The 26,232-nt window shown below is 48.9% G+C and overlaps 1 protein-coding gene across 4 annotated transcripts in view; it reads left to right on the forward strand.

Moving 5' to 3' along the window:
- Positions 1–527: 527 nt before the first annotated feature.
- Positions 528–26,232, forward strand: part of PLEKHM2 (pleckstrin homology and RUN domain containing M2) — a 67,574-nt gene continuing 41,869 nt past the window's right edge. For all 4 annotated transcript variants that reach the window (XM_074975097.1, XM_074975098.1, XM_074975099.1 and 1 more), the window contains exon 1: positions 528–654. In XM_074975097.1, the coding sequence (XP_074831198.1) occupies positions 595–654 (60 nt within the window). In that variant the 5' untranslated portion in view covers positions 528–594. The remainder of the gene's footprint in view (positions 655–26,232) is intronic.

Below are 26,232 nucleotides of genomic sequence, written 5' to 3' on the forward strand. Positions count from 1 at the left end.
CTGCGACCCCCGTAACTAAACCGCAGCCGTCCGACGGCCGAGCTCCCGGAGTCGCTCTCTTTAGCGAGCAAAGGCGGGCAGGCCCCCCGACCCTAGGGGGTTTCGCGGCTGGGTGTGTGAGGAGCCGGCCCGGGCCCCCCGGGGCGCGATCGGGTGGCCGGGGAGAGCACGGGCCGCGCCAGGCGGAGGATAACGCCAAGCGCGGGGCCAGGGAAGCGGGGCCCGTCCCGGCGGGACGCCCGGGGGCAGCAGGGGGCCGAGGCCAGGCCCGGGGCTCCCCGCTCCCCGGCAGGGGGCTGGCTCCGGCTCCGGCTCCGGCTCTGCCTAGGAAAAGCCGCCGCCTCCCGCGCCGCGTCTCCCCGCCCGCCCCTGTCACGAGTGCGGCCGCGGCGCTGCGCCGCCTCCCCTGCGCCGGCCGGGCTCCCCGCACAGGGCGGCGCGGCCGGGGCGCAGCGGAGGGCCGGGCGGGGAGCGGGGCAGGGCCCCCGAGTCGGCAGGACGGAGCCCCCGGGCGCCTGGCGGGCGGGCGGCGGCAATCGGCTGAGGCCGCCGGGCCGGCGCGGGAGGAAGCGAGCGGCCGCCGGGGGCAGCGCCATGGAGCCCGGGGAGGTGAAGGACCGGATCCTGGAGAACATCTCCCTGTCCGTCAAGAAGGTGAGAGCGGCCGGGCCGGGGCCTCGTCTCCCCCGGCATCCCGGGCCGCTGGCCCCCGGCCTGCGCCGCCCTGCCCGGGGTCCCTGGGGCCCTGTCCCCGCCCTGCTCGGGGTCCCTGGGGCCCTGCCCCCTCCCAGTGCCGTCTGCAGGCCCAGCTGGGCTACAGCACAGAGTCTGGTGGGTCAGCTTCGCCCACCCATCGCTGCCCCTCACCATCCCCAAGCCGTTTTTTCTCCATATCTAGATGTTGTTTACATTGGGGCTGGGTTGGTCTTTTCCAGATTTCCCCAGTGTGCAGCTGCATCATTAGTACCCGCTGTGGGGGAGCTGGTGTAGGCAGGACTTCCCCGGTCATCCGTGGTGGTAATGTCCTGCTCTGCGCAGGTGGAGATGTTGTTAAACGCAGACAAGCGCACTAGGACTCCCGCCGGTGGTGCTGGCCACAGTGGAAATAATTTCCAAACCAACACCCCCGTGTCAACCCAGCCTTGACGTGCGCAAGTTCTAACAAACCAACCACAATCAAATAGCAAAAGTCCCAACTTGGGCTACAACTCAGCCCTCTAGCCACTGCATATGGAGCTCTAGTTCCTCCAAGGCATCACTCTCCTCTAGTTACTGGGTGGCTATTTTTACAGAGCTTCCTGAATTCACTGGTGTCTGACTTGGGCCCTCAGTCTCCAGCCTTCCTGTTTTACTCCACAGTGTACATTAGTGTGAGATCAGAACAGCTAGTTAATTCCCTGCCTGCTGGAAATCAGGTAGCACCCTTCTAGACCCTGACAAAGCCCACACAGAGATCTGAAAATTCACCTTAAGCCTGACCTCCATCATCCTCTGCTCTTCTAGTCCTGGTCTTTCCTGAACAAGGCTGCTAATCATTCTGAATTGTCATACTGTGTAGAATGGGTTTTAATATCTGTAAGAGAGTATTGGATCTCTGGTTTCAAAACCACTCTGAGCCCTCTAGCCGCACAGAAAGCTTACTTTAATATTTGCCACCACTTTGATTTACACAAAATAGCCAGGACTACAGCAAACACGCAAAGGCTGAAACAAATGATGAGTAGGAGGGAGGGAAAGCACCAGTGAAGTCTAGGGCCAATAGCGCCAATGCCTGTTGCTGCTGCTCCTCATAACTTCCTAAGCAACAACTGGAAATTGACCTGATGTGTCTTAGTTTTACTGCTTCCTACAGGTTCTGAATAGCAACAGTGAATCGTGACCAGATTTTTGTCAGCTTCACGTTGCTTCACATTGGGAAACCATGGGGCAAGGGCGGAGACACTGGAGATTCTGTGCTGCTGACTGGGACGTCCTGCATCGGGGCACATTCAGTGTGTTACCTTCACAACCATAAGGGCTAGAAAAATAGGGCTTGATTCAGATTTTATACTAGTGTTACTTCCTTGCCTTCAATGGACTTTTGAGTTTCTCTGGTATGAGATCAGAACCAGCCCCTCGGGCTTTTTCAGGATGAAAGTAGCCAGTAAATTGTACAGAAATTGGTATTGGAGGCCTGTTCATTTACCTGGGAGAGCATCCCACTGGCAAGTGGATTTGTCAAGCCCTGGAAAGGAGGCAAGGATACTTCTTTACTCCCCGCCCCCTCAATGAAGTAATTAATGATCATGTGCCAGAGTATAATCAGTAGGTGAAAAATGTAAGGGAGTCAGCTTGACTGGAAAGAGTAATTTAAAAAGTTACAGATCATTTAAGAAAAGTGACAGAAAATAGACCAGTGGATCACAAGAAGGACCTTGTTAAACTACCTTTTGAAAATCCTGGTGGAAGAAGGTTAATTTGCCAAGAGGAGTTGTGTATCTTAGGTATGTAAAATGAGGGGGGAAATACCACAATGACACAATACCACACTTGTTTGAATGATCAAGCATGGCAATTGTTGGTGTATTTCGCCTGCCAATTCTGCATCATTAAAGGCCATGAGAGTTTTACTGTTTGACTGCAATGGCACAGGCTCGAGCCCCAAACGTACAGAAGGATGGGCAGAAATTCGGAGTTAAAGAAATCTAAATTGTCAGCTTCATCCTGAGGGGTGCCAAGTGCCCTTGACTCCCACTGACTGCATTAAGAGTTGAGAGGGCTCAGCACTGGCAGAATAGGCCCCCACTTGCTGTAACTGGAGCAAAACTGCTGTATGTATGACCTTTCTCCTTAATCAGCTCTGTACGGGTATTGTCTTTGCGAGTATAGAATTGTCTGCTGTTTCAAGTCAAATATCGGGGGGAATTGTGAGTGATGGGTTGATTTACTGTCTGTAGTTTGTCAGCTCTGTCTTCCCTATTAGATACCAGTTCATTCAAAGGAAGATAGGTTAGCTTTTCTGGAGATTATTTGCGCAGCTTAGTGATATGGATTTCATTGTTTCTCTTTAGCTGCTCCTGCTTCTCTCCCTAACACCTGGCAGGCCCCAGAAGGCATGTGCACCCCACTTCCAGTTTAGAGGGCCGTGCTCAAAAAAGGAATTATGTTAATTGTGGCAATTTATGGATGATTGTTTTTTAAAATGAATATAGGGCTTGCTAAAGGCACAAGACCGTCACTGCCGGGATCTGAAGATCTCTGCACAGCCATGTGCAGTCAGTGACACCATAAGCTTCCACACTAGGTGCCTTAATCCTAGGATAGGTGGGGCACTTTTAGAGGTGACAGAGCAGATCAGTCTTTGGTTTCTCTGTAGAAATTACCATTCTGCCATGGTAATCATATGTACTGCTGTTGGCTGGGGGCACTGGATGGAGATCACCAATTAGGTGCACACAGTACAGTAACAAATGAACACAGTATAAATGCATAGATTTCATATATGCTCCTGACCAATCCTCAGCTGGTAGCCGCGTGCAATCAGTGATGGCCTCGGTCACATTCAAACTAGTGACCCAGATGTGTCCCATTATCAGACTTCTGTGCCATCCGGGTAGCTGCAGGCTCCATTGCAAAGGAGGAATTTGTTATCTGCCTGGCTCAAACTCGGTGCCAGGATGTGGATTCCCAGTGCTGCCAATTTCAAAAGTTAAAAAATCCTGAGCAAGGCCCCAAATCGTGGTTTTTGTTCATCTCCAGGCGTGGTGTGACAATGGCAGGGTTGCCTACTCTTGCCGATTCATAACGTGGATCTGGCCTCTGCTGCAGGAGCTCTCGCTGAAAGACCCACCTGAGATCAGATCACACCACTTTATACAAAGTGCTGCCTGATGGTGCAGGGGGCTTCCCGCTGTTCTCCAAGCTCCCAAACTGCCCATTTTTAATTCTGTTCCCTCAAGCCCTCTGTCAATTCTCTGCCCCTCAGCCCCACATCAATTGAGTCTCTGCCACACATCTGCCCCAGACCTACATTGACTCAGCACCCCCTCCAAGCCCCACATCTACCCCTTCCCCCCAGCAGTCCTGCTCCTCCTGCAGCTGTGGAGGCTTTTCACCCTCAGGGCTTGGGAGAAGGGTGAGCGGGGAGGGAGAAGAGCAGCTTCAGTGGTTCTTCACCCCTCCACCAGGCTTTGGGACCAGCTCCCGTGTGTTCTTCTCCTTCTCCCAGGCCTGGTGTTCTCTGGTGTGTTCTTCTCCTTCTCCCAGGCCTGGTGTTCTCCGGTGTGTTCTTCTCCTTCTCCCAGGTCTGGTGTTGAAGGGACAGAGAGGAGGAGGAAAGATCAGCTGACTCATTTTTCACAAGAGGGGAGTGGGGAGGTGGTAGCAGATCTTCCTTCCTCTGCTGGAATCTCCCCCGACCCCCATCCTGTGGACATGGTATCTGCTGCTCCCTCTCCTTCCTCTGCCCCTACGGGATGAGCTTTGCCTGGCTCCTGCAGCTGCTCTGATTGCCTGTTCTTCCCCAGGAGAGAAGTGGTGAAGGCAGCTGTTCAGAGTGGATTTCCCCCTTGGCAGGCTGATACTGCAGCTTCTGGCTTCACTGGGAGGCTGCCTGCAGCAGCAGCCCAAGTCCGCTCAGTGATATCATGAGAACTGGAACCCACCCTTGAAGAGAGGGCAGTGGGGTGAGATGGCTCAGCGTGCCAGCCTCCATTGCTTATGCTCTCCTTTCTGGAGGGCCCGTTCTAGCACAGACTGATTCCTCCCGGTTACATGACGGATGATTGATTTCACTGTCCGAATGTCCCATACCATTTGAAGGTTAATGACTGTCTGGAATCTGCCTAGAATTGACATTGTTCATCACCTGTATTTTGACAAATGCTGTCTCAGGAGCGGGTGGGGGAGGTTCTGTGGCCTGCAGGGTGCAGGAGGTCAGACTAGGCCAGTGGTTTTCAAACTGCAGGTCGCAACCCAGTACCGGGTGGCAGAATGGAAAGCCCTGAGTCACGGCGGCTCTGGTCAGCACTGCTGACCAGGCCGTTAAAAGGCCCATCGGCGGTGGTGCCCGGCTAAGGCAGGCTAGTCCCTATCTGTTCTGACACTGCACTGCACCCTGGAAGCAGCCAGCAGCAGGTCCAGTTCCTAGGCTGGGGGGCCATGGGGCCAGCTAATGGGAGCTGGGGGCCGGTGTCTGCAGGTGAGAGCCGCACGGAGCCGCTTGCGTGCCTTGGGCTAGGAGCCAGACCAACTGCTGGCTGCTTCTGTGGCACAGCGCAGTCCGCGGTGCCAGGACAGGCAGGAAGCCTGCCTTAGCGCCATCGCTGGGTGCCGCTGACCGGGAGCCACCAGAGGTAAGCCCGCACCCCCATCCCCGGCCCCAGCCCTGAGCCTGCACCCAGAGCCCTGACCCCCTCCCGCGCCCCAGCAGAGAGCCCCCTGCACCCCCACCCTCTGCCATACCCCAGACCCCTCATCCCCAGCTCCATTGGGTCACGGACATCAACACTTTTCTTCAACTGGGTCGCCAGAAAAACAGTTTGAAAACCCCTGGACTCGATGATTGTGATGGTCCCTTCTGACCTTAAAGTCTGTGAGTCTATGAATCCTCAGCACTTGCTATGCATTTGCCTTTGTACTGGCCACAGTGCGACTTTGCTGTGGCTTTTACTAGCCCTGCAATGCAGAACAGCCTTGGCAGCCCCATGTGTGATCCGTGCCTGTGACAGGCCAGCTCAAAAAGGGCTGGGGCTTTTTAAAACCTCTTCAGTTGAGACATTTTGTTGTCTTATGGTAATAATCTACGGATAGCAAAGCAAATGTCACAAACCAAGCGCTCTGATCCCTTCCGCTCATGCTGTTGACCTTGGGAACTAGTATTTTTCTGTATTATACCAAGAATCCTCTACAATACTAACAAGAGTCATCTGAAAAGAGTCCTTGAGGTGATTTACACCTCGTTATGATGCAAATGCTTTCTTCAGCCATTTTTGTGTTCCCCTGATCCTGCACCAGCTGTGTGTTGGCCCAGTCCCCTTAGTTAGAACACCTGGAGGGGTTGCTAATTGTGCTGTCTGAAAGGAGTGTAAATAGGACCACATCCCCTCTCCTCTGGTACTGTCCCCTATGCTGGCTGCTAAACCAGCTATATGTCACCAGAGGATCCTGCTGCACTGAGGTGATACTCTCATGGCAAGATACACAGCCATTTTGTGCCAGGTGGAGTGGTGTGAAACAGCTGAAACACAGCTAAGGAATGGTGCCTCTGAGTCCTTCATCAAGGATAACTTCTGATGTATACAGTCATTAATGTTATTAACGTGTCTATCCAGCTAACCATGATTAATGTTGGAAAACAAATAAGAAATAACACATGGTTCCCATCATTCTCAATTGGTGTTGGGAAGGAGAAATATTCCAGGAGAACCTCTTAGTGCAAGTATAACCCAGGGGTTCTCAAGCTTTCTGAAGCCAAAGGCAGCTTGTTAAAAAAAAGTTGGACAATAATTGATGACAAATTCGCTTACAAATTAGCCATGAATATATGGGGATGGTTCAGGTACTTTATGTACTCCTTCTAGAAAGTCTCACCGATCCCTAGGGGTGGGAACATGCTCCCCAAAGCTTGAGAACTTCTCTTCCAGTCATCCTCCAAGGGCATTTACAGGCTTCTAGTATTTGTTTGAAGGTTCAGTCAGGAAGACTATCTGCTAATAATAATAATATAATTCAACACAGATTGCTAAAAGCAAAACTTATCAAAGAATCGCTGTTTATTTCTTCCAAGTATATTTGTCATTTCAGGCGTTCTCTTTTGAAATATCTACTGCCGTGTCCTGATGCAGAGGTGAAGTTGTAATCAGGCTGATCTTTCAGTCACAAGTGGGTTAAATTATACAGGCATCTAAAATGAAGCCTACTCACTGTATCTGCTAGAGACCGTTTGGAAGCTCATGTGAACATCTGCTAGTGGAGAAAGCAGCAATGGTATTTTGAACCTTTACACTCGTTCTCCAGACTGCTGGTGCAAACCCTTTCACATGGTGGGAATGGCTTGTAAGGTGGAATTGTAACTGTGGTGCTGTGAATCTGATACAGTGACCGGTAATTGACATCCTTTGGTCTCACTGCCTCTGATCTACCATGGGTCCTAAGCATGATGCCGCTGGTCAGCAGTCTTCAGAGTAATGGAGAATGGAAACCCATTGTCTGGGATAAAGGAATAACAGTTGAACAGCAAGCTCTTGGCATTCCTTAGCTGTTTCTTATTCATTTTAGATTCAGTCCAGGATATATCACCAGGCAGATTCAGACAAACTGGAGGGAATTCAGAGAAGAGCAACAAAAATAATCAAGGTTACAGAGTAGCAGCCGTGTTAGTCTGTATCCGTAAAAAGAAAAGGAGGACTTGTGGCACCTTAGAGACTAACAAATTTATTAGAGCATAAGCTTTCGTGAGCTACAGCTCACTTCATCGGATGCATGCAGTGGAAAATATAATGGGGAGATTTTATATACACAGAGAACATGAAACAGTGGGTGTTACCATACAGACTGTAACAAGAGTGATCAGGAAAGGTGAGCTATTACCAGCAGGAGAGCGGGGGGGGGGGGGGACCTTTTGTAGTGATAATCAAGGTGGGCCATTTCCAGCAGTTTAGTGTCTTTCTCCCCCCAACCTCCACCCCGCTCTCCTGTTGGTAATAGCTCACCTTTCCTGATCACTCTTGTTACAGTCTGTATGGTAACACCCATTGTTTCATGTTCTCTGTGTATATAAAATCTCCCCACTATATTTTCCACTGCATGCATCCGATGAAGTGAGCTGTAGCTCACGAAAGCTTATGCTCTAATAAATTTGTTAGTCTCTAAGGTGCCACAAGTCCTCCTTTTCTTTTTAAAAATAATCAAGAGGTCTGTAGAGATTGACCTGTGAGGTGATGTTAAAAGTGCTTAATCTGTGTTGTTTGGCTAAGTGATGGCTAATGAGGGGAACTTTGAAGGAAGCAGACACCAAGATGTAGAAGAATTACTACTTGGTGTGACAGACAGAGGCATGACTAGGAATAGTGGAATGAAATTGAGAGAGAAAAACCATATCTAGCTGCTGGGATTCTGTGAAAGATTGACGAAAAATCAAAGGCTGCTTCTTTCTGTAAAGAGAGAGACATGTTAGTACCTACATGATTTGCAGAAGCTGGATTTTTAGCCATCTTGATGTTGATCAGATTTCTTTGTTGTAGAGTTTTCCTAGATAGCAGACTCCTGAAAACCAGTTAGCTTGCTCTTCCTGTAGTGATTTCCAACCTTGCTTGTTTTTCTCTCCCATGGAAACTGTGCCTCTGTTGTGCTGAAGAACTTGTGACCTGTAGTGCCTTTTTCTGTAACATCGGGAACACTCTCCCTTGCAGTCATGTGCCACCCCTAAGTCTTGATCATCTGTGTCTGACAAGCTGTACCAATAGCAGGCTATTCAGACCTGGCTGTCAAGACTAGGATGTGTTTCAGGCCTTAATTAAGATGCCAGCCGTGTGTGCAATGACCAGTTAAGAGGCTGCTGTCTATTACAGGGATTGGCAACCTATGGCACATGTGCCAAAGACAGCCCGAGAGCCAATTTTTAATGGCACGCTGCTGTCTGCCGGGGACAGCAACGTGCAATTAAAAATCCTGCCGGGCCCACTCTTCTCCATCCACCGCTCTCTCCTTGCAGGGCAGGCAAGCTTCCCCCTCCCCCCGCCTCTTCCCCCAGTGTGCAGGGTTCCTGCCCTCCTTCTCTCCCTCCCTGCGCCGATCAGCTGACGGCCCTTGCTGCAGAGGGGAAGAGGAAAAAGCAGAGCCGCAACGCGCTCTCTGCTCCGGGGACGTTGGGGAAGGGGGTGGAATCGGCATATCCCCTCCAGCCCCCTGCCATGAGCCGCGCAGGGCAGGGGGCTGGGAGCACCCCCACGACCCCAGCCCACACCCCCAGCCCTCTGCTCTGACCCCTGCACCTCCCTCACACACCCCCAGCCCTCTTCCCTGACCCATGAACCCTCCTCACATACCCCCAGCCCTCTGCCCTCACCCCTGCACCCCCCACACACCCCAGCCCCGTGCCCTGACTCCGGCACCCCCCACACATACCCAGCCACCCCATGCCCTGACTCTTGCACCCCCACATCCACATCCGCACCCCCACCCCCACCCTGAGCACCGAACGGGAGCTCCTGCACACACACACCTACATTCCCACCTACACCCCTCGCACCAAATGGGAGCTGCCCAGGTAAGCGCTCCACACCCAAACCTCCTGCCCCAACCCTGAGCCCCCTCCCTCATTCTAGCTCCTGGCCACACCCTGCACCCCAACCCCCAGCCTGCTCCTTCACCCCCAGCCCTGTTCTCAGTGCACTCCCACCCTCATCTCAGGGCAGAGAGAGGGAGAGAATGGGCCAGAACCAGGGAGAAAGTAGGTACCTACTCTATGTGGGCAGGGCCAGGACCCCAGACTGGCAGCGGGCTGAGCGGGGCCGGCAGCTGGGACCCTGGGTGGCAGGAGCTGGCGGACGGAACCCCAGACCGGCAGCGGGCTGAGCCGCTCAGCCCACTGCTGGTCTGGGGTCCCGGCTGCCGCCCCTGCTCAGCCCACTGCCGGTCTGGGGTTCTGGCTGCCGGCACCGCTCAGCCCGCTGTCAGTCTGGGGTTCTGGCTGCCGGCCCCTTGCCAGCTGGGGTCCCAGCCGCAGGCCCCTCTCAGCCCGCTGCCGGCCTAGGTGAACGGAACCCCAGGCCGGCAGCAGGCTGAGCGGGCCAGCAGTGTAAGATCAGCATCTTAATTTAATTTTAAATGAAGCTTCTTAAACATTTTGAAAACCTTGTTTACATACAACAATAGTTTAGTTATATAATATATAGACTTATAGAGCGAGACCTTCTAAAAAACATTAAAATGCATTACTGGCACGCGAAACCTTAAATTAAAGTGAATAAATGAAGGCTCGGCTCACCACCTCTAAAAGGTTTCCGACCCCTGGTCTAGTACATGCAAACAGGTGTCACCAGCACAAGTTAAAACCAATCTCCAGTTCCTGTCTGGCTGCAACAGGGCTGCTTGTATAGATACAGTGCAAACGATTGGTGCCTGGAGTCGAATCTCTCTGTTGGAAATAGCATACCTAACCTAAATGAAGTCCCTTGGGTTTGAAAATACACACGTGTAGGGCACCCTGGAACAGGACAGTTCTAACGGAAGACAATGACATGGGGCGCCCAAGAGAGCTCATGAGTAGAAGGAACCTGGACATGAGTAATGAGACAGAGAAGCTGTAAGCCTCAGATTCCAGTCTGTTGCTTGACTGCTTAAAAGTGTCGGGGCTGAGAGTTCTGTTCCAAGCCGTACAACTTCTACCCTCTATGGGTTCAGCACCCTGTAATCAAGGCTCCTGTTCGGGTGCACCATGAACATGCATCTCTCTCTCTCCAGGCTATTTTGACATCAGTGAAAATTGGTTCTCAGGTGGTAATATGCTATTCAGGGAAAGCCACTGGATCTGCTAATATGAGAGCAGATATCTGGATTATAGCACAAGTTGTGTTGGTTACCTCTATGTTTCTGGGGTGAGAAATAGAATGCCGGGATCGCTGCTTTGTCACATGCTTGTTCTAAGAAATGTTGGGTCAGATCAGGTGACCCGGAAGCGTGCCCCTGCACCCGGATACCCCAACATCTCCTGCCTATGCAAAAGTGAAGGGACTTCAAGTTTTGCACATTTTTCATGTCACAGTTGTCTCTGGGACTCTTGCTGGGAGAAGCGAGTTTGGTTAGAACCCAGAAGATAAGAGTATTGATTGGCTAATGTGTTGATCTTCAAGAGCAAAATGAGATTCTCCATCTCCTTATTCAATTGAGTCTACCTCAGGAAATGAGATCCAATAAACCAGACGTGGAATAAGTAATAATGACGGAGAGGGCGTTCGCTGGCAGAAATACCTTCTAGTCTCTTTGCTGCGGAGCTGACCAGAGTCGCATTGCTGCCCTTCGAAATTCACTTCATTTACTATAAAGCTTATTAATGAACATGAGACTGCAAAGAGTTACAAAGGGATCTCACAAAACTAGGTGACTGGGCAATGAAATGGCAACTGAAATTCAATGTTGTCCTTGAATTTGGTGGTGCCAGGGTCTGAATTAGCTGTTACCACTCAGGAAAGAGATCTTGGAGTCATTGTGGAAAGTTCTCTGAAAACATCCACTCAATGTGCAGCGGCAGTCAAAAAAGCAAACAGAATATTAGGCACCATTAGGAAAAGGGATAGATAACAAGACAGAAAATATCATCATGCCTCTGTATAAATCTATGGTGCACCCACATCTTGAATATTGCATACAGTTACGGTTGCCCCATCTCAAACAAGATAGATGGGAATTGGAAAAGGTACAGAAAAGGGCAACAAAAATGATTAGGGGTATGAAACAGCTTCCATATGAGGAGAGATTAATGAGACTGCGACTTTTCAGCTTGGAAAAGAGACGACTAAGGGGGGATATAAAATCTTGACTGGTGTGGAGAAAGTGAATAAAGAAATGTTATTTACTCCTTCACATAACACAAGAACTAGGGGTCACCCAATGAAATTAATAGGCAGAAGTTTAAAACAAACAAAAGGAAGTACTTCTTCGCATAATGCGCAGTCGATCTGTGGAAATCTTTGCCGGGGGATGTTGTCAAGGCCAAAACTATAATGGAATTCAAAAAAGAACTAGATAAGTTCCTGGAGAATAGGTACATCAATGGCTATTAGCAGCCCCATGCTCTGACTGTCCATAGGCTCCGTTTGCCAGAAGCTGGGAGTGGATGACAGGGGATGGATCCCTTGATGATTCCTGTTCTGTTCATTCCCTCTGAGACACCTGGCATTGGCCGCTGTCGGAAGACAGGGTACTGGGCTAGATGGACCTTTCGTCTGACCCAGGCTGGCTGCTCTCACGTTCTTAAGTTCTAAGGCAGGCTGAGCCCACCCCCATTGTTCTAGTTCACCTTCATTCTTTACCTCAACCTCCCTCAGAGCTGCCATTACTGTGCTTGGCCAATGGTTGGGCAACTAACACGAGACAAGAGCTCTGGACCCCGTGCTTCATAGAATCATAGAATATTAGGGGTGGAAAGGACCTCAGGAGGTCATCTAGTCCAACCCCCTGCTCAAAGCAGGACCATAGAATATGATTCCCTCATGGAGATCCAGGGTCACTCCTAAACCTCGTTCTACTGCATTCTCACCGGAGGGCCGGATTAAGGCAGGGGCTTTTAGGGGCTGCAGCCCAGGGCCCCGGCTCAAGGGGGCCCCACAAAAAATAAATGACAGGCAGCGATCTCCAACTCCGGGCCGCTAAAAGTCCTGCAGTGCGGTGGGGCACTCAAGCAGGCTGCCTGCCGTGGCCCTGCGCCGGTCCTGGAAGCGGCTGGCTGCTAGCATGTCTCTACGGCCCCTGCCCGTGCCCCCAACACCGTCCTCACAGCTTCCCATTGGCCGGAGCTATGGGGGTGGCGCTTGCCGCTGTCCCCCTCCCTCCAGGGGCTGCAGAGACGTGCTAGGAGCCAGTCACTTCCTGGAGCGGCGTGGGGCTATGGCAGGCAGCCTGCCTGAGCCCTGCTGCTGCACCGCCAGCCAGGAGCCGCCTGTGGTAAGCACATCCTGGCCAGAGCCTGCACCTCGCACCCCCTCCTCCACCCCAACCCCCAGCCCCAGATCAGAATCCCCCTCCGGCTCCCAAACTCCCTCCCAGACCCCACACCCCAATCTCCTGCCCCCACCCCTTCCTGCACCAAACTCCCTCCCAGGAAAAAGGCTTGTATACAGGGGCCCCACAAAATCTAATAGCCCTGGGCCCACAGGAGAGTTAATCTGGCTCACTGCCAAGCCCCTGGGCCAGTTGTTAATTGTCATTTTGATCACATTGCTAGACTTGATCACATTGCTAGACACATGAGCTTTTCAAACTGTGTTCACAGCAAACTACAGGCTTTAAAAACACATGGTTTCACTTTCAATGCAAAGGCTCCATACCCGTGCAGCAGGAAACCTCCAGTGACCCAGCTTATTGCCAGCCCTGCACGGGCACAGTACATCTGTCACGGTGCTGGGTGAAAGAGCAGGCCGTAGCAGCAAACTTGTGGATATGGTGCATCTTACCAATGGCTCACGTGTGCCACCAACCTAATTCCCCGGTCATGATTTTGCTAACAGTTGGAGTATTGTCTGTTCAGAGAAAGCTGCTTGCTCCTGATGGAAGATGTTATCAGCCCCTCTGGAAGGGGTTGAGAGGTTGGAAATGGAGACAGAAAGAAGCCCAATGTAATTAAAGTTACGTGATCAGCCTCCACTTCCAGTCACTGCACTGATATAAGCGCTTGTTTTGCAATCCTGTTGCAGTAGAATAATGATTGCTAATCAAGCACGTAGTCAGGGAAGGGGCTTTACAGTTCCGCACTTCAGATCAATGGCCCTGCAAGAACACAGTGGTTAGGAATAAGAGCTGGCCCAGAGGTGTGTATTGAGTAGCCCTGTCTAGATGTTTATTTTGCTTTTTCAGAGTGTTTGTCTCATCAGGGGATATCTCTGAAGCAGTACTCAAGAATTTCAAAGCCAGGTGAGCTGAGCATTCAGTAACCAGTCAGAGCCGGAGACCACAGTTGAGTCATGAAGGTCAGTTCTAGGTGTGGAAGAAATTTCCAAATTCTAGTATGGTTCTGTTGCTTCCGGTGAGAGCTTTGCTGGGAGAGCTTGTGCGAGTTACTTAACTTCTCTGAACCTCAGTTAATACGTATGTGAAATAGGGATAGTATTTACCTATCTCACGGGGGTTCCTGGAACTTTTTAACCCCTTAAACTCCTTCCAGGCTTGACCAAAGTTGCAGTGCCATCTGGAACTGTCCCAAGGCCTGGCATTTATTCATCATCTGTTTTCTCCTGGGAGAGGTGCAAAACCTTCTCTCATAAGCATCAGTGGTTTATATGTCAGTCTGTCTCAGGAATAGATGGCATTGACGCTAAGGACAGGTACATGCCTTTTGTGGAGTACTTTGGCACCAATATTTCAGAAATTAGGAAAGCAAAAAATATCCATTGATCCTTGCCTGCTTCTGTATTATCCATTCTCAGTACCAGAGGTGGGCAAACTACAGCCCATGGGACCGTCCTGCCTGGCCCCTGAGCTCCTGGCCCGGAAGGCTCACCCCGGCCCTTCCCCTGCTGTTCCCTCTCCCCCGCAGCTACGCGGCTGATCAGTCCTCAGAAGGGCTTTAGTTACTTTTCATTACAGCAGTTTCTGTGTCTCCCAGTCCTGAAGGGACTTTCTACAAACTTGCCATTGTGTTCTTGAAGTAGTGAGCACAGCCCACAATCTTTTCTTACTTCTCCATTTGAGCAAAGGCTTGCTGCACTGCATCCAGCTTTCGATGCCGTGAGTCCATGTTCTGTTTTGCAGCCTTTAACATCTACATTCCAGACTTCGGAGATGGGGGCAGCACCGAAGCTAACCTTGTAGCCAAGGCCAGAAGTTGCAGAGGAGGAGCAATCTTTATAGCTGGACATCCAGCATTTCAACTCCCTCTGATCTCACCACATGGCCCATTTGGTTTTCCCATAGGCCTTTAAAACTTTCTCCAGCGTGCTCTAGGATATGATCTCTCTTGAGGAGCCTGTCCTCCAAAGACATCGAAATGAAGTGACATATCAAAACCAGTCCTCAGCATGGAGTAAACAGAAATGCTATGCTTTATCCACGAGTTATCCTGCCAAAGGAGTGGGGGTAGTGGGAAGAGGGCCTCTTCCATTCTACTCAATTTTTGCTCTGTAGTAGAAGAGCAGTAAAAAAGTGGATTGAAAAGCTTCCCACCCACCAAGACTTGAGTTCAAAAGTCAATTTGTTTTTCAAGAGTTGGTGAAGTTACTATAAAGCAGTGTAAGGAATGTCCCATCCTGCCCTGTTCTAGGTGTCGTGTTGAATCTGGCATTGGTGATTGCAGAAGGAATGCACAAGCCTCAGCTCAATTCTTGGCTGGTAAATGAAAAATGATTTTCAGTGACATTAGCTCCCCTCTTCTCTGAAATTGGGTTATGTATGTCCCATCTCTTCTGCAACCCTGTTTATTCAAAAAAGTCCCCTATTCCCCATTGGACAAACATTTCTACTGTTCTTTGTTTACAAACAGATCTAAATTTACATCCCTATAATTATTTGGAATCTTGAGGAGTTTTATTTAGAGTTTCTGTCCGCCTCCTTGCCTGGCTGGCAGGTGGAATTGTTTTTGTTCGTAAGTGTCGCAATGACATCGATCCGACTCTGTTCAGATCACGCTGTGTCCCATCGCTTGTGAAACTTAGAAACACCCAGCTGGTAATTGCAGGGATGCCTTTTGGATGTGGACACATTTAGTTTGTCCAGCGGAAGGTCTATAGATAGCTTTGGCTCAGAGCTCATTTGAGCCACATTCTGAATGGAGTGACGTCCTGCTCCATCTCCTGCGTTGGCTTTGCTTATCATGCTATCAGAGCTGAAGTTACTGGGTTAATCCCAGCATCTGCAGTTGAGTGAACCCAGGGAATGATGAACTGAACTTACGAGCGCGTGTGGGGAGGAGAGAGGTGGCTAAGTGGAAAGGCCATTAGAATAATATCGTTGAAGGAAATGCTACCACATTGTCAAAGCTTCCCGGCCTTCCTCCTTGTCCAACTGCTAGTGTCTATATTTAAGTTACCAGCTCAGCCCACAGCCACAGGCAGGAAATTACTTCACAGGAGAGTCACGTGTGAAGGAGTATTTGATCACCACACTCCAAACAGTTTCTTTTGGCCAAATGACTAATTAGACTGAGAGAGGTTTGTTTTCAATTGTTCATTTGTGCTTTATAACGATATTTGCAGGAGGCAGCTCAACAGGACATATAAAATGCACAGAGCTCTTTAAAGCAGGGGTGAGCAATACTATGCGTCTTGTACAGAACTGAGCACGTTGCTGAAGACCTGCAAGCAATAAGTGTACAGGTTACAGGTGTGGTATTATTAAGTGCAAATACTTGGGGCTGGATTGCTGTAGTGTGGTTACACAGGGATGGTACAGAGTTGTTGGGGTTGTTCTGTTTGTGTTTTTACCAGGTATATGGGCAGGTGTTTGGAGACACCTTGATGATCATTTTGTTAGCGCAGTTACAGAATCAGGGATGGGTGCTTATAATGAAAATTTTCCACCCCAGGCTGTCTCTGGATAATTTTCAGCTAGTCTCGAGCCATGCCCAACCATTTCATTATCTGATTAGAGCATCCACATTTCAACCTGTGTTAGCCAAAACTAGCTTTAAAGGTTTGTCACTAGCTTGGTTTCCCCTAATCAGTGTGGCCATGAGCTATATAATAACTAGATCACAATCCCAAACTAGAGATGACCTCCAGAGGTTAGTCTGTACTACCATGGGTTGGGTACCATGAGTTTCAGCTAAAATCCTGTCTCACCCCACCTTCCTTGATCCTACCACATCCTTTCCCTCAACAGGCTCCCCCATGCTTTCCAAATTATATCCAAGCTTCCCATCGTCCCCTTCAAGGTTCTGCTAAATTCCACCTTTGGCTATGTCTTTGGTTTCCTTTCTTACTACCCTTCGGTGCCTTCATTCATTCAAGCTTGCAGCCAAACAGCTTCCTTCTCATCCTTTTCCCACTCCCCTTTTCAGGCCACTTTCCATGGTGTCTCTGACTCGGGGTGCTTCCTCCTCTAACCCACTGTCCCTAGTGCCCCCCTTAAAACCCAGTGCTTCTACCAGGCTCACTAGTATTGACCCACCTGAGCTAGGCATGTACTGTCTTGTCTCTTCATTTAGGCTGGAAGCCCTGTGGAGCCGTGGCCACGTCTGCCTTTGTGCCTTGTGTAGCACCAAGCCCAATGGCTGTGCTTCACTGATAAGTCTGTTTGATGGCTTTTTTGTGTATAATATATACTGTCTCCCATCCATTGCATAGTGGTAGCACTTTATTCTGCCGTGTGGAGGGCACTAGTTTAGTCACTGGATGCCCACTTCAGCTTGGCGTGGCCTGGAACTGTTGTGGGCTTTGCAATCAGTCCCCAAGGGTGGCAGGATAGTATCGCATCCCTTTGATGATAGGCGTAGATAGTTTGTAAACTTTTGGGGAAAGGAATCTGGCATCCCTGGGAAGTGGCATGCACACGATAGCTGTACGCAAGTAGTAATCTGGTGACCATCTCTGCAGCGGCAGCTCTGATGGATTCTGCCCTACGCTGCGCGCTGGAAGAGGTGTCAGGAATGGAGGCCGAGTCATCAGGTTTTTGAAAGAGGGGATGTTACACTCTGTTTCTTCAAGATCCAGGTTCCACTAATGTCTAACACCGAGCAGGTGTGTTCTTCTTGGGCAGGGGTTCTCAAACTGGGGGTCAGGACCCCTCAGGGGGTCGCGAGGTTATTACACTGGGGGTCGCAAGCTGTCAGCCTCCACCCCAAACCCCGCTTTGCCTCCAGCATTTGTAATGGTGTTAAATATATTAAAAAGTGTTTTAAATTTATGGGGGAGGGTCCACTCAGAGGCTTGTTATGTGAAAGAGGTCACCAGTACAAAAGTTTGAGAACTACTGTTCTTGGGGGTTGGGCGTGTCACCCATCCCTTGATGTATCCATGTCCCCATAATTCAGTTGCATAGTTCTGTGTCCATTGATCCACAGCAGTCATGACCACTTCTTGCAGTTCCCCATTATTAATCCCAGAAGCACGTTCTTGAGGGTCTCCTGCTGGCTCTGTTTGGTGTGGAGTTTTGGTGTGCGAAGTTTGGGTTACATCCCCACTTCTAACAGCCCAGCAGATCCTAATTAAAATGGTGTGATTCAGAAGCCCTGAGTCAGTCTTCGGAGGAATCACTGTGTGTGCATGTCTGCTGTGTACAGGCGCCCCACGTTCACGGGGCTGGGTGCCATCACATGACCACGAGACCTTCAGCAAAAACAAGTCACACAAGTGCATCGCCCAGCTCCTGATATTACAGAGGAAAGACTCATTGCATGCACATGTATTTGCACTAGACTCGCCCTGGACATCGCTGCAGATGGGATATGGGTGCGGCAGAACAGTAGCAAAGCAGGGCTTTGCACCATAGGGAACGTGTACAGTGCAGGGCTACACCCCCTGTACCGAGATTTATTTTTCTCAGATAAATATCACACGTATATGTTTGTGACCATTCATTTTGTCACCAATACTAGGATGCAAGGGACCCCTTGGTTGTCTGCCCCTTGTGTGCTGAGTGCAGTTGAGGAGTGCTAGCTTTCAAGGCAGTCTGACAGATAAGGAAGGGAAGGCTGCATTAGGAATCCTGCTCATCAAAGACTCTTCAGGCACCCAGTGTCAGGGCTCAAATAGAGATTGTCTTGCTGACTTACTGCACGCTGCCCATAGGAGCACCAGAATGTCCAACACTGTTTTGAGGTGTTGCCAGTGGACCATGCGCTGGCACCTCTGGCACTGTGGTTCAGAAGACAGGTTCCTCCTCAGTGCTGCTAAAGAAAATGCCGATGCCCTGTGTCAGAGGATCTTAAAGAATGCAGGCAGCATGTTGTGAAGCTTCTGTTTCTGCTGACGTTACTTCCCCTAGTGGGAAGTGCTGCAGACGCTCCTTGGAGATGTGTAGAAATCTGGATGAAAAATGCTCGATGACCATCACAGTTCCGAGGCAGAGGAGGTGATCTAATCCTGGGATTTGCTGACTGTTTACAAGCAGCAGGATGGTGTGATGCAGTTCCTTACATAACAAAAGGTTGAGCTCTTGGGACTGCTCTCCAGCTCCATAAAAGTAGCAATGGTGGAGAGTCTCAAGCAGGCTGTAAGCTACGAATGGTGTTAGCTCGTTTCTAGCTGTGCAAAGGAAGAACGGGGATGGAAATTGAAACAATTGGGGAAGGAGGGGAAGAAAATGAGGAAATGCTTAAAATAGTTCAGCCATTTGCTGTTGAGGCCTGGATTCGTTCCCTGAAATGGGAAATTTCCATAGTCTGGACAGTGAAGTGTTCAGGAGCTTTCAAGCAAGGATAATAAACGATCGTGACTTTCCAGTGCTGGGTGTGCATATAGAGGCTCATTGCAAGACGGGCAGGTGAGGTGAGATGGGCAAGGGAAGACAAATTCCTGACAAAGGTGAGAGACAGATCATCATTGCCATAGTATAGAACTCTCTGCTGGTGATTTCAAAGCACGTTACAAGCATTGCTAGCTTCATTATACCTTGTGACAGCCCTGGGAGAGAAGCACTAAGTTACATATATAACAAAACAAAAAATCATGAGTAAGATCCTCTGCTGGGGTAAATCAGCAAAGCTTTGTTGATTTCAGTGGAGCGATGTTGATTTCCATCAGCTTGTATGTCCTCTGACTCACGGTTGGCTGCAGAATCATATGATAAATCAGCAGAGAGCCTGCTTTTCCGGTTTCCTCAGCATCTGCACCTTCCGCTTTCTCCAGTCAATGGCAGAGCTGCGAATAAGCATGTCAGCCCTGGAGGGACATATGTTAGTGTCCAACCTGTTAAACGTCCTAGAAGGAGACCGATCGGGACTCCTTGGATTCTACTCCAGCTCCCCTGTGTTGCACGAATTGTACGTAGTTGGGATGAGCCACGAACTTCTGCTCTCCAATAATGGGTCTGGCACCAACTTACTCTGTGGCAGGCACTTAACCTCCTTGTGTCTCAATTCCTCATCTCTAAAATGGAGAAATGCTTGTACATTGCAGGATGGTATATTCCCTAAAGCCTGTGCAGCAAAAGTCCAATACTCTGTAGGAGTGATGTGTTATTACTATTGTAGTGTACATGGTGAAGGGAAGCCACTTTGGTAAAGGGAGCAAATGTCCATTTAATGGAGCAAATGTAGCAAATGTCCATTCTGTCTGGGCAAAAATCACACTGGGGAAGAAACTACTAGAGCCTGCCCTGGGATAGTGCTTGGGGTGTGCTATAGACCGCTGGGATCCGATCTGAATATGGATAGAGACCTTTTTAATGAAGTAAATACTAATGGGAATTGTGTGATCATGGGAGAGTTTAACTTCCCTCATATAGACTGGAGGACAAGTGCTAGTAATAATAATAGGGCTCAGATTTTCCTGGATGTGTCCAAGTAGTTGCTGAACCGACAAGAGGGGATGCCATTTTAGATTTGGTTTTGGTGAGTAGTGAGGACCTCATAGAAGAAATGGATGTAGGGGACAACCTTGGTTCGCGCAATCATGAGCTAATTCAGTTCAAACTAAATGGAAGGATAAACAAAAATAGATCTGTGACTAGGGTTTTTGATTCAAAAAGGCTAACTTTAAAAAATTAAGGAAATTAGTTACGGAAGTGGATTGGACTGAAAAACTTGTGGCTCTAAAGGCGGAGGAGGCCTGGAATTACTTCAAGTCAAAGTTGCAGAAACTATCAAAAGCCTGCATCCCAAGAAAAGGGAAAAAACTCATAGGCAGGAGTTGTAGACCAAGCTGGATGAGCAAGCATCTCAGAGAGGTGATTAAGAAAAAGCAGAAAGCCTACAAGGAGTGGAAGATGGGAGGGATTAGCAAGGAAAGCTACCTTACTGAGGTCAGAACGTGTAGGGATAAAGTGAGAAAGGCCAAAAGCCATGTAGAGTTAGACCTTGCAAAGGGAATTAAAAGCAATAGTGAAAGGTTCTATAGCCTTATACAAATAAGAAGAAAACAAAGAAAGAAGAAGTGGGACCGCTTAACACTGAGGATGGAGTTGGAGGTTAAGGATAATCTAGGCATGGCCCAATATTTAAACAAATACTTTGCCTCAGTCTTTAATGAGGAGCTTAGGGGTAATGGTAGGACGACAAATGGGAATGAGGATATGGAGGTAGATATTACCACATCCGAGGTAGAAGCCAAACTCAAACAGCTTAATGGGACTAAATCAGGGGGCCTGGATAATCTTCATCCAAGAATATTAAAGGAACTGGCACATGAAATTGCAAGCCCATTGGCAAGAATTTTTAATCAATCTGTAAACTCAGGGGTTGTACCATATGACTGGAGAATTGCCAGCATAGTTCCTATTTATAAGAAAGGTAAAAAAAAGCGATCCGGGTAACTACAGGCCTGTTAGTTTGACATCTGTAGTATGCAAGGTCTTGGAAAAAATTTTGAAGGAGAAAGTAGTTAAGGACATTGAGGTTTATGGTAAATGGGACAAAATACAACATGGCTTTACAAAAGGTAGATCATGCCAAACCAACCTGATCTCCTTCTTTGACAAGGTAACAGATTTTTTAGACAAAGGGAACGCAGTGGATCAAATTTACCTCAATTTCAGTAAGGCATTTGATACGGTTCCACATGGAGAATTATTAGCTAAATTGGAAAAGATAGGGATCAATATGAAAACTGAAAGGTGGATAAGGAACTGGTTAAAGGGGAGACTACAGCAGGTCACGCTGGAAGGTGAACTGTCAGGCTGGAAGGAGGTTACCAGTGGAGTTCCTCAGGGATCGGTTTTGGGACCAATCTTATTTAATCTTTTTATTACTGACCTTAGCACATTCCCGCTTTTTGTGCCAATAAAGTTTGCGGATGACACAAAGCTGGGAGGTATTGCCAATACAGAGAAGGACCGGGATATCATACAGGAAGATTTGGATGACCTTGTAAACTGGAGTAATAGTAATAGGATGAAATTTAATAGAGAAAAGTGCAAGGTCATGCATTTAGGGATTAGTAACAAGAATTTCTGTTATAAACTGGGGACGCATCACTTGGAAGTAACAGAGGAGGAGAAGGACTTTGGAGTACTGGTTGATCACAGGATGACTATGAACCGCCAATGTGATAAGGCCGTGAAAAAAGCTAATGCGGTCTTGGGATGCATCAGGAGAGGTATTTCCAGTAGCGATAAGGAGGTGTTAGTACCGTTATACAAGGCACTGGTGAGACCTCACCTGGAATACTGTGTGCAGTTCTGGTCTCCCATGTTTAAGAAGGATGAATTCAAACTGGAACAGGTACAGAGAAGGGCTACTAGGATGATCCGAGGAATGGAAAACCTGTCTTATGAAAGAAGACTCAAGGAGCTTGGCTTGTTTAGCCTAACCAAAAGAAGGCTGAGAGGAGATCTGATTGCTCTCTATAAATATATCAGAGGGATAAATACCACGGAGGGAGAAGAATTATTTAAGTTCAGTACCAATGTGGACACAAGAACAAATGGCTATAAACTGGCCATCAGGAAGTTTAGACTGGAAATTAGACGAAGGTTTCTAACCATCAGAGGAGTGAAGTTCTGGAACAGCCTTCCAAGGTAAGGAGTGGGGGCAAAAGACATATCTGGCTTCAAGACTAAGCTTGATAAGTTTATGGAGGAGATGATATGATGGGATAGCCTAATTTTGGCAATTAATTGATCTTCGACTATTAGCAGTAGATATGCCCAATGGCCTGTGACTGTGATGGGATGTTAGGTGGGGTGGGATCTGAGTTACTACAGAGAATTCTTTCCTGGATGTCTGGCTGGTGAGTCTTACCCACATGCTCAGGGTTTAGCTGATCGCCATACTTGGGGTCGAGAAGGAATTTTCCTCCAGGGCAGATTGGCAGAGGCCATGGGGGTTTTTCGCTTTTGTCATAAACATACAGCTAAGGGTAGCATAAAATCCCTTCTTTACCTGTAAAGGATTAATCAGTTCAATTAACCTTGTTGGCACCTGACCAGAAGGACCAACGGGGAAAGAAGATACTTTCAAATCTGGGGGGAGGCGGGGGAGGCTTTGTTTTGTGCTCTGTGGGTGTTCTCTCGGGAGACAAAGGGAGAGACCAAGCAAGTAATCCAGCTCCTACTGAAATGATACCTCTAATATTACAGTAATAGTAAGTAATAGCAAGGAAATGCGTTAGATTATCTTTTGTTTTAGCTTGTGAATTTTCCCTGTGCTAAGAGGGAGGTTTATCCCTGTTTTTTGTGACTTTGAAGTTTTGCCAGAGGGGAATCCTCTGTTTTAAATCTTATTACCCTGTAAAATTACCTTCCATCCTGATTTTACAGAGGAGCTTCTTTTACTTTTTTTTTCTTTATAATAAAGTTCTGTTTTTTTAAGAATCTGATTGGTTTTTAGTGTCTAAAAACCCAAGGGTCTGGTCTGTGCTCACCTTGTTACCTATCTGGTTGGTAGATTCTTCTCAAGCCTCCCCAGGAAAGGGGGTGAAGGAGCTTGGGGTGAATATTTTGGGGAAACGGGAACTCCAAGTGGTCCTTTTCCTGAATCTTTGTCTAACTCACTTGGTGGTGGCAGCAGTACTCATCTAAGGACAGGGAAGGATTTGTGCCTTGGGGAAGTTTTGAGCCTAAGCTGGTAGAAATAAGCTTAGGGGGTCTTTCATGCAGGTCCCCACATCTGTACCCCAGAGTCCAGAGTGGGGAGGGAACCCTGACAGCCTTCCTCTGCAGCGTGGGCCACAGGTTACTTGCTGGAGGATTCTCTGCACCTTGAAGTCTTTAAACCATGATTTGAGGACTTCAGTCGCTCAGAGATAAGTTAGGGGTTTGTTACAGGAGTTGGTGGGTGAGATTCTGTGGCCTGCATTGTGCAGGAGGTCAGACTAGACGATCATAATGGTCCCTTCTGACCCTAAAATCTATGATTCTATGGTTTATAAATAAGGAGGAAAAACCCGATGGTGAGGAGTGCGCAGAACCTCCCAGGATGGGGAGAAACAGCGGAGTCTCCTGTATTCTGTTTTCTAGCAATATAATGATGAGTTTCCAGGTGGCTTAGATGCAGACTGGAATGTGTCCATTACACCACTTGTTTGGTCAGGAATCCAACACTTTTATTCCCTAAATCAATGAACTCTGTAACATGCTGCCTCTCCCATCCCTGAGCAACCACCTCCCTCAGAGCAAGGAGCTGCCATGGATAAATTTGTAGGGCCTAGCAGATGGCTCTTCCAGAACCCACCCTGCTTTACACCTGTTGCTAAATGGGACTGTGCCTTTAAATGTGACTTCATCCCTGGCCCTTAGGCCTCCTCACTGTGGGAGCGTGTTAAAGCGTTGGCTGTAGATAATGGCTGTCATAGATGTGGAATAATTGAATATTATGCCATTCTTCCCCCACCCTGGAACTGCCTATTAATAGCATAATCTTCCAGGGTATTTTCATCCATCAAAAAGCTGAGAAAATATGATTAGCTTTATGCAGAGGGATGGCGGGAAAAGATTTGGAGGAATAAACTGGGGTAAGGATTGAAGTGGGGTGTAAGTTCCAGGGGGTTGAATGGTTTTTTTTCTAAACATGAAAGATGATAGCATCTTATCACCTCTGCCCTCCTAACACGGACCAGAGCCTCCAGGATGGATCACAGTCACCGGCAGCGCCTCCTGATTCATTTAAAAGGAATTAAAAAGCTTTGATCCATGTCTTAGCGGCACAGCCTTATACTTGAGTAATTCTGGTGGAGTTGTGGAGCCAGGCCTGCCTGGAGAACTCGCTGCCTTGGAAGGAACAAAGAGAACGACTGCACCAGAAAGCATCTGATTCCACCTGGGATAGAGCCTGGGAATAGTCTGAGAACCACACCAGTGGCTTTATGAATGATTGCGGAGAGCTCACACGGTGCCCCGCTCAGTTGAGAGCACAGAGTCCCTGCCTCTCAGAGTTTCCATTTGGGCAGGCGGGCGGGCAGGAAGGCAGGTGGGCGGGCGGGCAGACAAGCGGGCGGGCAGGCGGATGGGCAGGCAGACAGGCGGGCAGCCAGACAGACAGGCGCTGTGCGGTCAGATGATTCAAGCTTCACGCTCCCATCCTCGGTCGGACTGGCGCTCCCAGGCACAGCAGGTCTTTCCCCGGCTTGGGGGCAGGGTACCCTGGGTGGGATCAGTTCTGCACAGGGCCCCTGGCTCTGCAGGGCTCTCTCCTTCTGCCTTGGTTGCTTCTCCTTCTGCTCTCTCCTTCTGCTTGGTTAAAAGCCCATCTCCTCCTGAAGTGGGCCTGGGACATGGGCCTGAATGCTCTGATTTGTAAGGGAGTCTATAGCGCAGTGGGGGTTTTCCAATGTCGAGAGTCAAGGCCGCTCCCCCCCCACCCACACACACACTACTCTGCTCAGTTACCCCAGCGTCTGTCTGTACTAATTCCCTGGCGTTATTTGAGTGAGGCTGGATTTACACCACTCTGACTGAGAGCAGAATTTGGCCCTGAGTGGGAAGCAACTCCTAATTAATCCATAAACCAGTAACATTTTTAGATCCGACCAGGTTTAAAGCCTCATCTAAAATAACACACAAAAGAAAAAGCACTTAGAGAGAATCCTGTCCCTTAATCCGTACAACCAAAGGCTTGGCTCTAATGATCTGAGCCTGACACTTCACAGCTACTAGCAACAGCCTGGTGTCTGTCTGTCCAGCTGAGAACAGTGAAGCAGGGGCCTACTTGGCAATGAGGGGACTGAAAATTAGATGGGTCTGTTGCTGGGACTAGATAAAATTCAGTCCTGGGCCAGTGCTGGAAAGGGGCTATGGGCCCGAGGGATCAGATGTGGTTTTATGGTCTGCTGTCTTGTAAGCTGTCAGAGCTAGAAGCAAATGCTTTTGGCCACTGGAAAGCTGTGAACCACAGCTATCGCATAAAGAGCAGGGTCAGCACTTCTAAACTGGCTTCTCTGTTGTGCTCATGTGGCACCGTTAGGGTCGTTGGTGTCTGAAATGCAGGGGCTTTGTCCACGTAGAAAATTCTGAGTGCAAACAGGCTGCATTGAGGGCCCCTTAAAACCTTGTCTCTGCATGTCTTCTGAACTGATAGAGAGACTAACGGTTAAAATCACACTGGCATTGAAGCTGGGGGTAGAGAAAAGATGATAATCCAACTGTGGTTTTTAGTGTTCATTATTAACTCAAAACTACTAACATTGGTCTTGAAACAGGGATCAGAGCGGGAAAGAATGTCAGTTCAATTCACAATGAATTGTCTGGCCAAGGCCAGTATGCTCAGAATATGAAAGCTCCTTGTCTTCAGTCAAAGACCGCATGGGAGGACTCTCTTAATAGATATGACATTAGATAGTCTCCAGTGCTCTTCTGCTTGGGTAGAAGAAACAACACTTGCCATTTGTTGCACTTGATTTTGCAGGCCCAAAGCATGACCAATCACGCCTTCTTAATTCCAGTCGTCGGCTTCCTAGCCAAGCTAAACAGGGAGACCTCACTTTAATTCTTCAGGGTCCCTCTTCTCTGGCA

This window comes from Natator depressus, chromosome 18, assembly GCF_965152275.1.
Source record: "Natator depressus isolate rNatDep1 chromosome 18, rNatDep2.hap1, whole genome shotgun sequence".
NCBI classification, from domain to species: Eukaryota; Metazoa; Chordata; order Testudines; family Cheloniidae; genus Natator; species Natator depressus.